This window comes from Herpailurus yagouaroundi, unplaced genomic scaffold (genome assembly GCF_014898765.1).
Source record: "Herpailurus yagouaroundi ecotype Mexico unplaced genomic scaffold, PumYag 162, whole genome shotgun sequence".
Taxonomy (NCBI): domain Eukaryota; kingdom Metazoa; phylum Chordata; class Mammalia; order Carnivora; family Felidae; genus Herpailurus; species Herpailurus yagouaroundi.
The window spans coordinates 39,335,941-39,351,400 of record NW_024412403.1 but is presented as its reverse complement, the minus strand read 5'-3'; the positions used below and the strand labels follow the sequence as shown (position 1 = coordinate 39,351,400).

At 34.2% G+C, this 15,460-nt stretch overlaps 1 protein-coding gene across 3 annotated transcripts in view; it reads right to left on the bottom strand.

Annotated features, from left to right (window-relative positions):
* Nucleotides 1-15,460, bottom strand: part of CADM2 (cell adhesion molecule 2) — a 1,087,048-nt gene that overhangs the window by 78,999 nt on the left and 992,589 nt on the right. For 2 of the 3 annotated variants that reach the window (XM_040484219.1, XM_040484220.1), the window contains one exon: nucleotides 12,046-12,165. The exons of the other annotated variant lie outside the window; for it this stretch is intronic. In XM_040484219.1, the coding sequence (XP_040340153.1) occupies nucleotides 12,046-12,165 (120 nt within the window). The remainder of the gene's footprint in view (nucleotides 1-12,045; nucleotides 12,166-15,460) is intronic. 3 annotated transcript variants of the gene reach the window in all.

The following is a 15,460-nucleotide window of genomic DNA, read 5'->3' as shown; positions in this document are numbered from 1 at the left end:
AAAAAAAAAAAAAAAACAGTCTATAATCAATATTTAAAGAACAGAACTTCAAGGAAGAAGAAAAATAATCGTGTTAAGACCATTGTAACTTACCCAGTTTAACACAGACTACTCTAGAAGAGCTTCATGCTTTTTATTATGGGATCTAGTTCTTAGACATCAAACTTGGTTCACTTTGGAAAAAATAGCATGTCTCAGTGAACCTACTGCAGTTCCTCACGTTAGTTTAAAGTTGCTTTCTCTGTCTCTATTTAAATACTCATTGATCAGCATTCTTTGCTTACTGATGAGTTACACGAAATAACCCTGGGAATTCTGAGTTCATCTCTTTTTTCTGAAATGAAGAATAACTAGACTTAAATTAGTATTTCCACTTTTACTGAACACTTTGAACAAAATTCCCCTTACACTCATGTATTCTTTAAACAATATTGGTAAACAAAGTTTAGTTTCTGGTCTTACCAACCTGTTTATAGTATTAGTAGTAACTTTACTGGCTCTTTTTAAAACTACTGAACTCAATTTTTTAACTGTGAAATTGATATACATCATTGGCCTTGACAGATTTTCTTACAATACTTTCAACCTGTGTATCTACTGGGACAATTACTTTCTTCTTAGTCATTTTTTAAAATCATTTTATAGACATGTCTTCACTGAAGAGTCAGTGTTATCACAGCTTTAGCATAAAGCAGTTCTGCTACTAAAATTGTATAAACATTATATATGGATTTGAGAAGCCATTCAGTAAAAATCTGTCTCTTTGCCTTGCAATCACCTTATACACACTGTGCATCAAGTAGTGTTTAATTTTCTGGCCACCGCTAATTTAAATGAGTACAGAAAGCTAACAGGAGATTATTTGAAATATAGAGAAATGAAAAAAAAAACGGCCATATTATTGAAGCAAGAGATGTTTTAAAATATTATAGTTATGCAAGCACTTATTGTAATTCCACGGACTCCCCAGAATTAATAGATTGTATTAGACCCTTCTCAGAAGTCATGCTTTGTGGCATTTGCTCTTATTTATTGTCCTGGCAGAAAGTTCCAGCCGAAGTCAAGGTCACCTTCTATCCCAAAGTTGGTATAATTAGTATCAATTCAGTGTTCCACCAAGCTAACACAGGAGGTTATTAAGTGTGTTTCATGTGGACTGTCAAAGAAGCAAGGGCAATGCCAGTAATCTTTTCGGCTTCAAAGGCACAGCTCATAAATTTAATTCGTTGGTTAGGAAGAAAGATACAACCAGTTTAGTTTATTAATGATTTTTAAAATAATTTTAGAGATGTTCGGAAAAGCATTTATTCACATAGGCAGGCTAAGCTTTTAAAACGTAAAACAGATTATCATCCTAATCATAAGAGACTAAGTAGGTGTTGATATTTTATGAGTGGTGTGCTTCCTGGAATATCATAAATATGGAAACTTTTTAATTTAATGTTTGTATGCATATGCATATTATATAAAAATGAATCCAAGGAAAATGGCACATAGTCTACTAGGGAGCATTTTATTTTCTTTCTTAGAGATTGTTTTGCAGGAAATGTATATATTATTAGATTATATAAAATCTAGGATTATTACCATAAAATCAATTAAGACACTCCTACATTTATAGAAGTAAAAACAGTATTAGTAAAACTGTTTACTTAGAAGAAATGTAAACTAATGGAACAAAGATTTCTTTTTAAATTGATCTAAGCCAAAGAAATAAACAAGCTTAAAATGAAACTCTTAAAAATGTTTGATGTTTTAAATTGCACAAGCCACAAGAGTGCTCTTAGAAAATAGAAGAGAGCATAAGTGTGCTGCTTCCCTTAATAGGTCATATTGGAAAGAAAATAAGAACACCAGTTTTCCTCAACTATTTCCCAAATGCTATAAAGAAAGAGGTAAATATTTAAAGATTTTCAAACTTGGCCAGAGTTCAACTTCACAAGTTTGGAGTCAAATGCTTTGTTTAGTTTTAGAAATGGTTGTATATAACAAGCGATGTGTATTCTTATTCCAAATAAGATCTACTAGAATACAAAACAAACAAAAAACAAAAACAAAACAAAACAAAAAAACCAAAAAAAAGACTTTAGCCTTCTATGCTATCTTGCAATTTAATTTAAACTGAAACATTGCCATTATTCAAATGTGTGGGTCCATAGCTGACTGAGAGACTAGGACCCCCAGTCCACGTTCCCTCCCAGGTCCAGCCTGTGGCCACTCCCTTCAGCACCAACAACACAATATTTTTATCCAGGTTGAAAGTGTTCTCAACTATGGGCCATGCATGTTGCTTGCTCTTTCCAAGTAGAAGCATTTTTAGTACTCTATTTTCATTATAAGCTATGTTTCATATGTTTCATTTTAAAGGTGAGTCAACTTCATATAATAAGTGTTGTTTTTAAAAAGACTAATGGAAGTTTAGCTACACTTAGAGCTTAAATGTGGAAACCTGTCTTTTTAGAGATAAGGAGGTCTCTCTATATGGACCATCTGGAGACTGAATTATTACTTAATTTTTGTCGAGTGAAAAAAACCCAACATATTGACACTTAATTTTTAAAAGCTCACAACACCATGCAAATTATGTTTTATTACCACCAATAAAACCAGAAACGTTTTTAATAGCTAAACACTCATAATACAAGCTCATAAACAACTTCTTGATTTGCACACTTTGGGATTTAACTGTGTCAAGATGATATATTTTACCATTGCAAATGCTCTATTTGAGTGCATTTATAGTGACTAACTCAGAGCTATAATGACTTCATTTATTCTTCTCAGTGCTGGCTTTTTTTTTTTTTTATTCTGTTAAATGTGTATAATTTTGTATTCAATTTTTAAAGTATCTATACCAAAAAGGGAAGGAGGTGGCACAATAAAACTAAATAAAAATAAAATAAAGATAGACTAGAATTTCTTTTGATGTAAAGAAAATAGAGACTAGAAGCATAGGTCAGATCATTATTGCTTTTAAAGCTGATTTAATTAAATAGATGCTTCAGACAGTGGTTTAAAGTACACATGTATGCATTCTGTGTTAATTTTACTTTAGTTTCTTATATTTTGAAGCCAGGGAAAGGAAATGATAATTGAAGTAAAGAAATCTGCATATCAAATACTATCTCATAATCAACACTTTAGGCAACTGTAGTTCATTAAAAATGACTATATGAAATACGTATAGAATTTCAAAATTTGTCTCAATTTCTCTATGCTGTCACCAAGTAGTTTAACAAATTCTTTTTGTTCTAGTTTAACTTTGTGTTAATGAAGGTTTTTTTACAAGTCACATAGATTTACTTTAAGAAATCTTTAAAGAAGAAAGTATTTATTAAGATCTTTAAAACAGCAATAATTTAGGATTATACTTAATGGTCAAACAAGTCCCTAACCTAATTTACATTTAAATAATTAAGTTTTATGTCATTCATATGATTTATTTATTTATTTTTAATGTTTATTTATTTTGAGAGAGGAAGAGAGAGAGACAGAGTACAAGCAGGGGAGGGGCAGAGAAAGAGGGGGACACAGAATCTGAAGCAGGCTCCAGGCTCTGAGCTGTCAGCACAGAACCCGAGATGCGGCTCAAACTCACCACTTTCAGATCATGACCTGAGCCAAGGTCGGACACTTAACAGACTGAGCCACCCAGGCGCCCGTCATTCACATGATTTAAAAATGCAATGGCGGGGCGCCTGGGTGGCTCAGTCGGTTAAGCATCTGACTTCTTCAGCTCATGTCATGATCTCACGGTTGGTGAGTTTGATCCTTGAATCGTGCTCCCTGCTGTCAGCGCAGAGCCCACTTTGGATCTTCTGTTCCCCACTCTCTGTCCCACTCCTGCTCCACTCGTCCTCTCTCTCTCTCAAAAATAACTAAACACATTAAAAAAAAAATAAAAACAAAATAAAAATGCAATGGCAACGTAGGGGCTAAAGAGCTATGGTATATGCTAAAATTCATTCTATTCTACATGGATGATTTAAAATATTTCACTTAATATTACATTTTTATTTTTATTTTTTTATTTAAAAAATTTTTTTAACATTTATTTATTTTTGAGACAGAGAGAGACAGAGCATGAACGGGGGAGGGTCAGAGAGAGAGGGAGACACAGAATCTGAAACAGGCTCCAGGCTCTGAGCGGACAGCGCAGAGCCCTAAGCGGGGATCGAACTGTGACCCGAGCGAAGTCGGACGCTTAACTGACTGAGCCACCCAGGCGCCCCAATATTACATTTTAAACATAAGTAACAAAATTAACGTGTCACTTAATTGTGAAGAATTGAGAACTTGCAGTGGAAGAGCCTGATTGTCAAAGTATCCATTTCAGAACACATTCACCTTGAATAGACACACTACCAGCAGTAGAATGCAGTAGAATACAGCTGCAATACAGTAGGATACAGTAGGACACCACTGCCTGGCAAAACAATCAGATAAGGCATAAGGCTGCCCTACCCGTGAAGCTTCCTCTTTCAGAAAGTCATGAATAACCTAGATAACTGACTGTTTTGAGTAGCCCCACTTCTTCCTTCCTATGCCCTCCTTTCTGTTCTTATTCTTTAAATTTGCCAGTTGGTCAAACTCCAAACCCGTAGACATGCTAATAAAGGCAGAGCCCCAAGTCCATGTACACTCTCTCTCTTTCTGACCATTGCCTCACTCTATGGCCTTCCAGGAACTGCGAGTGATAAATTTTGTCACTCAAAGTTTCAGATAGTTTCTTGCTAAAATGTATCCCGAGATCAAAAGAACCACTAGAGCTAGTCCAGCCACAACATTGGCCCTGGTGGAGGAAATGTCTGGGGGCTCCTAGAAATATGAGGGGTCTACCCAGAACAGTGCCTCAGGCATTCCTAGCTGAAAGTATTATTGTCAATAGGTTGGGATCAACACAATGGTATCCATCTTTAAATTTTGTGAGTTTGGTCATTATTACTCTAATTGTAGTCAGTTTGATAATGATCAATTTCTTAAATTTTTAAAAGATATCCTTTGTTTTTGTTTTGCAATGCTATGCTTAAATACGGTTTCATTGCAAGTAGACTCATTATACAAATAAATTGTTTAAGAATTACTAGACAAATGGGTGCCTGGGTCGCTCATTTGGTTAACCCTCAGACTCTTGAATTCGGCTCAAGTCATGATCTCACTGTTCATGAGATTGAGTCCTGCCTTGGGCTCTGTGCTGACGGTGCAGAACCTGCCTAGGATTCTCTCTCTTCCTCTTTCTCAGCCCTTCCTGTGTTCCCTTGCTCTCTCTCAAAATAAATAAGTAAACATTAAAAAAAAGAATTACTTGACAAATGATGTAATTTTATTACTATAAAATCATTTTACCATCTCAAAGCCTAAAGTAAAACCAAATCTATAATTTGAATTAAGAATTCATTTAGATGTTTACATAGATAAACTATATAAACAATCTCATCAAGTTTAGGAATTATGTTTCTCTATTTAGTGTATTGAAATGCATGAAATATTTGAACAGACTCTTAGTCTTAGAACAGGAAGTATATCAGATACTTTATACCTTCTCTTTATATCATCTCATTTAAAAGCATTTTTTAAAATGTTTATTTATTTTTGAGAGAGAGAGCACAAGCAAGGGAGGGATAGAGAGAGAGAGAGGGAGACACAGAATCTGAAGCAGACTCCAGGCTCTGAGCTGTCAGCACAGAGCCCGACGCGGGGCTCAAACTCAGGAACCATGAGATCATGACCTGAACCAAAGTCGGACGCTTAACCGACTAACCCACCCAGGTGCACCTATCATCTCATATTTATACTTCAAAGGCATTTACAGTTTTGCTGAGTCAGAAACCGCAATTAGGACTTTAGAAGTTTTTCTATCTTGATAAGTATAAAACATTCATTGGTGAATTCTATTTTTATTTTTTTTAATTTTTTTTTTCAACGTTTATTTATTTTTGAGACAGAGAGAGACAGAGCATGCACGGGGGAGGGTCAGAGAGAGAGGGAGACACAGAATCAGAAACAGGCTCCAGGCTCTGAGCCATCAGCCCAGAGCCTGACGCGGGGCTCGAACTCATGGACCGCGAGATCGTGACCTGGCTGAAGTCGGACGCTTAACCGACTGCGCCACCCAGGCGCCCCGGTGAGTTCTATTTGTAAAAATCATGTGAATAGGGGCGCCTGGGTGGCGCAGTCGGTTAAGCGTCCGACTTCAGCCAGGTCACGATCTCGCGGTCCGGGAGTTCGAGTCCCGCGTCAGGCTCTGGGCTGATGGCTCAGAGCCTGGAGCCTGTTTCCGATTCTGTGTCTCCCTCTCTCTCTGACCCTCCCCCGTGCATGCTCTGTCTCTCTCTGTCTCAAAAATAAGTAAACGTTAAAAAAAAAAAAAAATCATGTGAATAGACATAACCACTGATATATGTCATTGTCTCATATATGGTTTTAGAATTTTCAATACTTCAATATTGTTATCTGTAAAATGAGGGTGCTGCTAAAGATTCCAAGATTATGATATAATTATTATGAAACTAAAACTGTGTGATATGATCGAAATGAAAGATGTTTTCAAATTAAACACACCATGTTAAAATAATATTAATACTAGAAATCATATCAGGTCATTTGGAACCATTTTATAAATGATCGTATTTAACTCATTAATATTTATCACAGTGATCCAAAAAAAAAAAAAAAAAAAAACAACACCAAAAAACAGGAAACATTTATAAGAGAGTATAAATATGCCATCTGAATTGAGTGATAGGATTAATCAGGCCACTAGACTTTTAAAAAACCCTGTCATTTCCAAAAGCAGAAATTAAAATGTCTTATAGCCATAGTCTCTTGTAATGAAAACATTTTAAAAGATCTATAAAATGTTCAGATTTTAGATATATGCTACAAATCAAGAATACTATAAACTTCATGGAAAGTTTATAAATTATTGTCATATTTGTAAATAAATTCTATATGCTCTGGTAACATGTTATCTTTTTTATATAATCAATAAAAATTAGGCTTAAAAGTAATCAGTACGCTACCACCAAAAACCATTGCAAACCACTATTATATATTTATATATATATAAAATTTCAGTAATTGCATCATACAACTACGAGTAAACACATTTGTTTTACTAGAGAGAAGTGAGAAATAATCCTATCATACATTGATTGTTGATTATGTTTTCAGAACTCTAGATACTATCCAATCTGCAAGACAACCTGGGAATTAAATGCTTCTATTAAGTGTTTCTCATTTTCTGATAAAAGTGCTGAGGCCCAATGTGGTTCATGGTGCAAGACCAAAGACTTTGTAAACAAAAGAACCAAAATTCACACCCAAAGATGCCCCTAGGGCACACTTACTTTCTCTTTCTGGTGACAGCTGAAGTTTGCTGGCTTCTCTGTCTTAACACCTTTATTTGCAACAAGACAGTGCTAATGGCCAGCTTTTATTCCATATGGTTGAAGTTCCTATTCCTCCTAAGGGGGATGCATTTCACATACAAATTGAAGAGATGTGAAATTGAGGGATTTGAGGAGTTTGTTTTGTTCTATTTCACCCTGATTTCTAATATAGCCACAGGTGTAATTCTTTAAATGTATTTTTTTTCAAATTTTCATTTAAGTTGTAGTTAGTCAACATATAATTGTAGTTAGTCAACAAACCAGTCTAATACTGGTTTCAGGAGAACAATTTAGTGATTCATTACATGTAATACCCAGTGCTCCTCACAATAAGCACCCTACTTAATACCCATCACCCATCTAGCCCATCAGCTGCCCACCTCCCTCAGTTTGTTCTCTATAGTTATGTTTATCATATCTCAGACTGGAAAACTTAGTAGTGGTGAAAGAGGGCAGATAAAGAAATGAGTGGTAATTTATTTACAGTCATTTATTAAATATATACATAGGTGGGTAAATATAGTTTATGAAATTTGAAGAAATAGCATTTAAACCTCATAAAATCAAATACAGTTACTTTAGATAACTGAATGAAAGGGATGAAACAAATAAACTTAAAAAAACTGTAAGATGACAATATTGAGTTCTCTTCAGTTTTCAGATTTTCTTAGATTATTATTATGATCCTTTTGAAACATCTTTTATTAATTTATGAATAAGTGAATTAAATTGAAAATGTAATTGCATCTGAAAGTTCTAATTTAATAGGTAATATACAAATAAAGGAATATCATTCAACTTAGAAAACACTTGTGTACAAAATTCACAACAATGTGAAAAACAGTATGGGGTTTCCTCAAAAATTTAAAAATAGCAATACCATATGATACAATAATTCCACTAGTGAATATTCGCCTAAATAAAATGAAAACACTAATTCAAAAAGAAATATGCACCCCTACGTTTATTGCAGAATTATTTATAATAGCCAGGAAATGGAAGCAACCTAAATGTCCATTGATAGATGAATGAATGCTTTAGGAAGCATCATGAAGGAAGATGGTCATGAGAAAGATGTGCACACACACACACAAACATACATACACACATAAGTATTAGCCATAAAAAAGGACAAGATCGTGCCATTTGCAAGAACATAGTCCTAGAGTTTATGCTAAGTGACACAAGTCAGATTGAGAAAGATAAAAACAATATGATTTCACTCATATGTGCAATCTAACAGAAACAAATGAATAAGACAAACAAAACGTGGAATCAGACCTCTATATACAAAGAACAAACTGATGATTGCCAGAGAGGAAGGGATTGGAGCGGTGGGCAAAAGGAGTTAAGGGGAGTGGGAGACACAGGCTTCTAGTTACAGAATGAATGAGTCATGATAATGAAAGGAGCAGGATAAGGAGTACAGTCAATGACATTATGACAGCACTGTATGATGACAGATGGTAGCTACACTTGTGGCTATATTTTATAATGTATAAATTTGTTGCTGTTCACCTGAAACAAATATAACATTGTATGTCAACTGTACTCAAATAAATTAAAATTTTTTTTAAGTGAGACAACTAAGGTCCTAGCTTTGCTGAACTTCACATTCTAGCGAATGGAAATAGAAATTAAACAGATAAAAACATAAAATAAAAAAAATTCATAACAATGTTTATATACTGAGTTTTCCACTCCCTCAAATATGGACTAGAACATTAATTATACAGTTGCGCCCAATGACTTTCCCCACCCTCAGGGGTTTATTGAACATAGAAGAGAAAAAAAGGCATTAGATTAATACTTAATGTCAGTGCTGCAATTTTTTTTTCCTATACAAAATAACTACTATGCATTGCCCAATTTATAAAATACATTTTTTCTTTCCACATATCTTGGTGCCATTTGAAAAATATTGTCTTTCAACCTTTAGGTGAAAATAACAGGGAATGGCATGTGAGTGCGCGGGTGTGTGTATTTGCATGTGTGTGTCTTCTTTGAGGTTAGTTTATTTGCATGTTCTTCTGCAGCAAAGGTTAATTCTTTATCACTTTTAAAGTGCACAGAACATTTTAGGAAACCTGTAAAAAGTGAATTTACTTTAAAAAGTAGAAAATTGATTTCATTTTAACGGCTGGTGAAGATGCAATAGGTAAGGCTCCACTTAAGATGCATGTGAACGAGTATTAAATGTGTTATTAAACACTTCATTTGAAATAAAACATTTTTCTCTTTTTTATACTAAGATGCATGTATATATGTTCACAAAGAGCATGAAGACTTTTCCTTAAGTAAGTACAGACACTGTTAACTTAGGGAGGGTGCAGAATGCATTATGTAATTGCTAGTTATTTTAGATAGAATATGTTTGATTTGTGTAATTGTACAACCTGGCATAGCCTCATATATAGACAGCAAGCCCCCAAAAATATTTTTTTGAAGAAGAAGGAATAATTGACTATTGGGAATTTTTTAATGTTTGTTTTATTTATTTTGAGAGAGAGAGATAGCACAAGCAGGGGAAGGACAGAGAGAGAGAAAGAGGGAGGGAGAGAGAGAGAGAGAGAGAGAGAGAGAGAGACAGAGTGCACACAAGCAGGGGAGGGGTGGAGGGGTGGAGAGAGAGAGACTGAGAGAGAGAGAAAGAGAGAATCCCAAGCAGGCTTTGGGCTGCCAGTGCAGAGACCAGCACAAGGCTGGAACTCAGGAACCGTGAGATCATGACCTGAGTGGAAATCAAGAGTTGGACGCTTAACCAGCTGAGCCACCCAGGTGCCTCAGGAAATGTTTTTTTGTTTGTTTGTTTGTTTGTTTGTTTTTTGCTATAAGAACGTCTTCAAAAAAATTAAGTCATTATGTCATTGTCATTTTCCATCAAAGTGATTTGTCTGTACAGTCAGAACTTAATATTATCATAGAGATTTTGTTAGCATGCAGTAATTACATTTTATTTAAATTGTTATCTGTAGGGGCGCCTGGGTGGCTCAGTCGGTTGGGCAGCCGACTTCGGCGCAGGTCATGATCTCGGGGTCTGTGAGTTCGAGTCCCGCGTGGGGCTCTGTGCTGACAGCTCAGAGCCTGGAGCCTGTTTCAGATTCTGTGTCTCCCTCTCTCTGCCCCTCCCCCGTTCATGCTCTGTCTCTCTCTGTCTCAAAAATAAATAAACGTTAAAAAAAAAAATAAATTGCTATTTGTAAAATCTTTGGAAAAATAATAAAATGAAGCAAAGTAAAAATTTAGGTATCTTTCATTTCCTATAATATCACAAAGTATTTTTTACCTTTTTTCATTTTTATTACTTTTACTTGATTTTCATATAAATTGATATGAGAAAGATCTTTAAATTCTTGTCACTTGTAGATTTAGCTCAAATACAGTTTGCCTAGTAATACTAAAATAAACAGTAATTTTTGAGAAATTCTTATTGCTACTATCATCAAACTTCAGTTATCAATCTTACATAATAGAGTTAACATGATTATCAAAAAATAATTATCAAATATAAGAATTTTTCAGAAATGAGATAAACACTATGATAACTGTTACATCAAAGCCAGAAACTCAATTTAATATTGAAAATTAATAAAACCTTAAGAAAAACAGATAGTATATTGGAGGAAAATAATGTTAAGCCAGTCCTTAGTATAACTTTGATTACATACATATTAATGTAAAGTCCCCATGATTTTGAGTTAAATTGTTAATCTTAACAAACATATTAGTATAGGCAACATGACATAAAACATGTATAAGTACAAAAAGACAGACTTAAATAGGACAAATTCTCTATGAGCATTGCTTATGCAAAAATTAAGTCTAAAACATGTTTTTCTATAATGAACTCAGACAATTCCTTTTAATTTATTCATCACCTACTAACCACTCAATGACTGCTCAGGAATGCTTTTTTATATTTCTGAACCATCATGTAATTATTTTTTTGCCTTTAAAGATTACTTCAATTTCTTCAAGGTTGCTCTCCTTTAGGCAAAAACATTTATTAATAATAAACCAATACCAGAGATTACTCATGGAGCCACATATGAATTCCTATCATCCTAGACAACTTTATCAACATTTGTTTTCAGAACATTCTGTTAGTGGAATAGATCTACTCAGAGAATCACTTTAGGGTGACATGTTGAATATTTACTTAAAAGTTCTATGTGGTGAACAGTTTATGATGACCCCATGAATTATGCCAATTTTAGAACACATTCAACACTGTGGGTATTTTTAATCTAGTGGCAGAGGAATAAGCCATTTACATCCGGTCTTTAAAAAGCAAATGCTACCTCTGCAAACTTGAATATCTTATTTCTTTGTTTACAATTACAAGGCAAGGCAAAAAAAAAAAAAAAAGTGCCCCATGTTCACATTTAATTTTGCTCAGTGTTTGCTCCATATGTTTTTAGCCAATATTGTGAAATATTTTCATATTAGTCATAAGTGACACTAAAAAAATTAAAATGTAACACCTTGTCTCATATTCTATCCCAATAACCCTAAATTGATAGCAATTTAGGTGACTTAATTAGTTCCTATAATTAAGTAAAATTGGATCTCAATTTTTCTACCCTTTAAAAAAAAACCCTTTAAAGCTTCATTTAATGTGCTTTCCAGGCCATAACAAAGAAGCATACTGTACCTCTTACGCTGCTGGTTGTTGCAGATGTGGTTGGGCTGGTTGTTATGGCTACAGTGGTTGTGACTGTTGCAGTGGTAAGGGAGGGGATGATAGTGGTGGGAAGCAAAGTGTTGGGAACATCTGGTGAGTGGAAAAAAACAAAATATAAAACAAAATCATATCATGCAAACAAAAGAGAAACACAAATGATTCAAATTATAAATACATACATCGTACTTAGGTTTAACTTTAACAGGCTTCAACAGATTATCAGGTACAAAGCTGGCCATACCACACAGTTCTTGCCATTTTTTGGTTCACTTCTTTTGCATGCTCCCACCCAAAGCAAAAAATGTGGAGCAATGTTTGAGAATGAGCAGGTTGTTTGTAATATTTAGAGTGAAATTTAAAATGACAAGAATTCATTTGTTCACTGAGTCATTTAAAACATGTGACATGCAGTAGCAAAATACAACTAGGTAAAACAAAAAGTGACATGCTTTGTCAAAGAAGTAAACAAAGAGAAAAACACAACAGAAATAAACACAAATAACGCCACCATATAAGATTAAAGAAATGTTAATGATGGATGAGTATATGCGTGTTAAATGGTTTTCTTTTTTTTTTTAATTTTGATTTTTTTTTTCTTTTAGGAAAACTTAATGGCAGGAAATAAAATGAGAGCGATCTTTAGAAACAAACAAAAAAAGAAGCTTATTGTTATTATTATTACTTTGCTTTTCCTTTTCTCACAAATGATGTTAATGTACAGCTTAGAGTCTTGCAATTCTTACCCTGATTAGCTGGTAACGCCTTCTAACAATTTTGCAGTACCTAGGAGTCTTTAACAGGTATTGAGTCAACTAGCATGGAACCCAATATTCTGAAAGGTTTATGATTTATTTTATTTGGCATACATAGGAGAGGTGATTGAACATAGACTTGAACCATAATATTAAACACCTGATCCATAATCAAAGTTGCCGAAAGTGAACAGTAGACTCGAATACAGAAAACAAAATAAACAGAATAACTTTAGAACTTTACACCAAAATCTTCCCTCCTTTCACTCAAAACTGGCTGCAAATTTGAAGAGCAGCATAGGGAACCCTGAAACAATGGGGCCAGTGTTAAGCTACAGAATCTCAGTAAGATTCTCAAAAAGTCAAATCTTGTCTCAAGTGAATAGGCATATAATTTACACAGTGAGGAAATGAGAAACAGTTCACAAATTACCTGTAATTACTGTGCTGGGGTTTGATTTCACATGTTTGCCACACAGTCCCTATATATTCAAAGAGTTTGACAGATTATTTTGCCGTTAAAAGGCTTCCTGTCATTCTCTCAGCTGAAGTCTTTGAATCACACCAAAAATTTTCTAGTTTTTTACTTCTGATAAATTAGCCTTACCCAATCCTCAGACTTTAACCTTCTGAGTTCTCTACACTGGAGACATCAGAAAACAGTAGGAGCTCACTTTCTTATCTTGGGTATTGATGTTTACACCTGTTTTTCAACAGGGAAAATGCTTCCTAGACAGTCAAATTAAGAAAACAACCTTCTAAAAACTCAATGGTGCTACATTAATCACTGGAGAAAATGGGCATTGCCTGCTGTGAGATTACCATGATCATAAAACAGAACTGACTTTAACAACATTATAATCTGAATAAATATTATGTATATGTGCACATATACTTCTTATTTACTAATTTTTATAATATTCTTATTTTCATGGTAAGCTTTTCTAAATGGTGTGGCAGGCTGGATGTAAATGAAAGACATTTTCTAAATGAAAAAAATGAGTATTTTTAATTTTCAGGCATATCTAAAAAAGAAAATAATACATTCTTCGTCTGCTAGTAAAATCCTTTTCTCATTAGGATCTCAAAATATATGCACTTAATGTATGCAAAAGGAAATACCTTAGAAGGTAATCAAGTACATATAATACATATAATAATGTTAGTCCTATATAACACCTCATGTAAAGAACCTGCTACTACCAAACCTAGCACAGATGATAAACATCAGATTATTAGTTATCAGACACTAAGTTAAAAAAAGATTCCATTAGATCTGAAAAGCAGCCTTTCAAAATTAGCTAATACCATTCAATTCTTAAGAAGTATAACACAAATAATAGGTTTTAGTGTTTTTGTTTGTCCGTTTTTTAGTCTGGCCAAAAAAACCATTATTTGGACTTTTTTCCCCCTTTATTCCATACCAACGAAAATCAGCTTGATTTGTTTTGGAAAGAGCCCATGTATTTTCAGGTACTGTGAACACTTTTGTGTAAACCAAACAATATCTTTATTTCCTATAACTGAAAGTGCATGAAATATAGGGTTTTTCCTTGGCTAACATTTCAAGGATTAAGGAAACAATAGTTTTAACAATTGTTAATCTACTGTAAGAGAACCACCTTAGAATCTTTTGAAGTGTCCAGACAGATGAGGTAATACTACAAAGCATTACTGACTTATACTGACTCCTCTTTATCTGCTCATAGTCCTCTCTCATCCTTCCTTCTTGACTGCCTATGTACCTAAAAACAAACCTGCTGGAAGCAATTTAATGGAAAGCACCTTGGCCAAATGACAGTTGGGTCAAGAAAGGTATCTGTCAAACAAGAAAACCCTCTCAATCACTGTTACATGTTTTTAATCACTACTAACTTTATTTCATCGTATGTGTTCTGAAACATTTTAAAAGATTTCCCTTTATCCTTCTTATGGCACATTCTTGTTTGTCCCATTATTCTATTGTAAAAGAGCAAACATTGTAATAATCTAAATATTTAACACCAGGAGAGTAATCAGAATCAACTGAAATTCAACAACATAAGATTAGTTGGAATTCTTAGAAAGATAAAAAATAAATGTATGATAACTTCTCTCTTCTATCTAAGCTTTTATTGATGTCAGTCTCCACACTTGACAATTAATCCTTGAAGGGAAAAACTCTGCCTACTTTGTTGTTAGGATCCTAGCACAATTTAGAAGGTGAATAAATGAACTTTTTCATAGCATTATAAGCATATGACATATTTTAGGAGATCTAGAAAAGTCCATTTTTTTACAGGGTCATCTAGTTAATATAAAGCTAAAGATTATATTACTTCTCCTAAGAAAAAACACCTCCTTTTACTTCTTTTAAGTGAACTCTATCCTCAATGTGGGACTTGATCAGACCCCAAGATCAAGAGTCAGATGCTCTACCAACTGAGCCAGCCAGGTGCTCCCGAAAGATAAATTTCTAAGGCCACGACTTACAGCTTCTTCCTTCAATATGTTTCCTTGCTAACAAAAGGAATCATCGCTCCCCTCTCCTGCTACTCTGAAAGCAGTGCGAGCCTGCCCAGAGATTCATGTCCTCCATGTCTCCTTATGAACTCTCTTCATTTGCACCTAATTTGAGACCTTCAGAAAAAGGG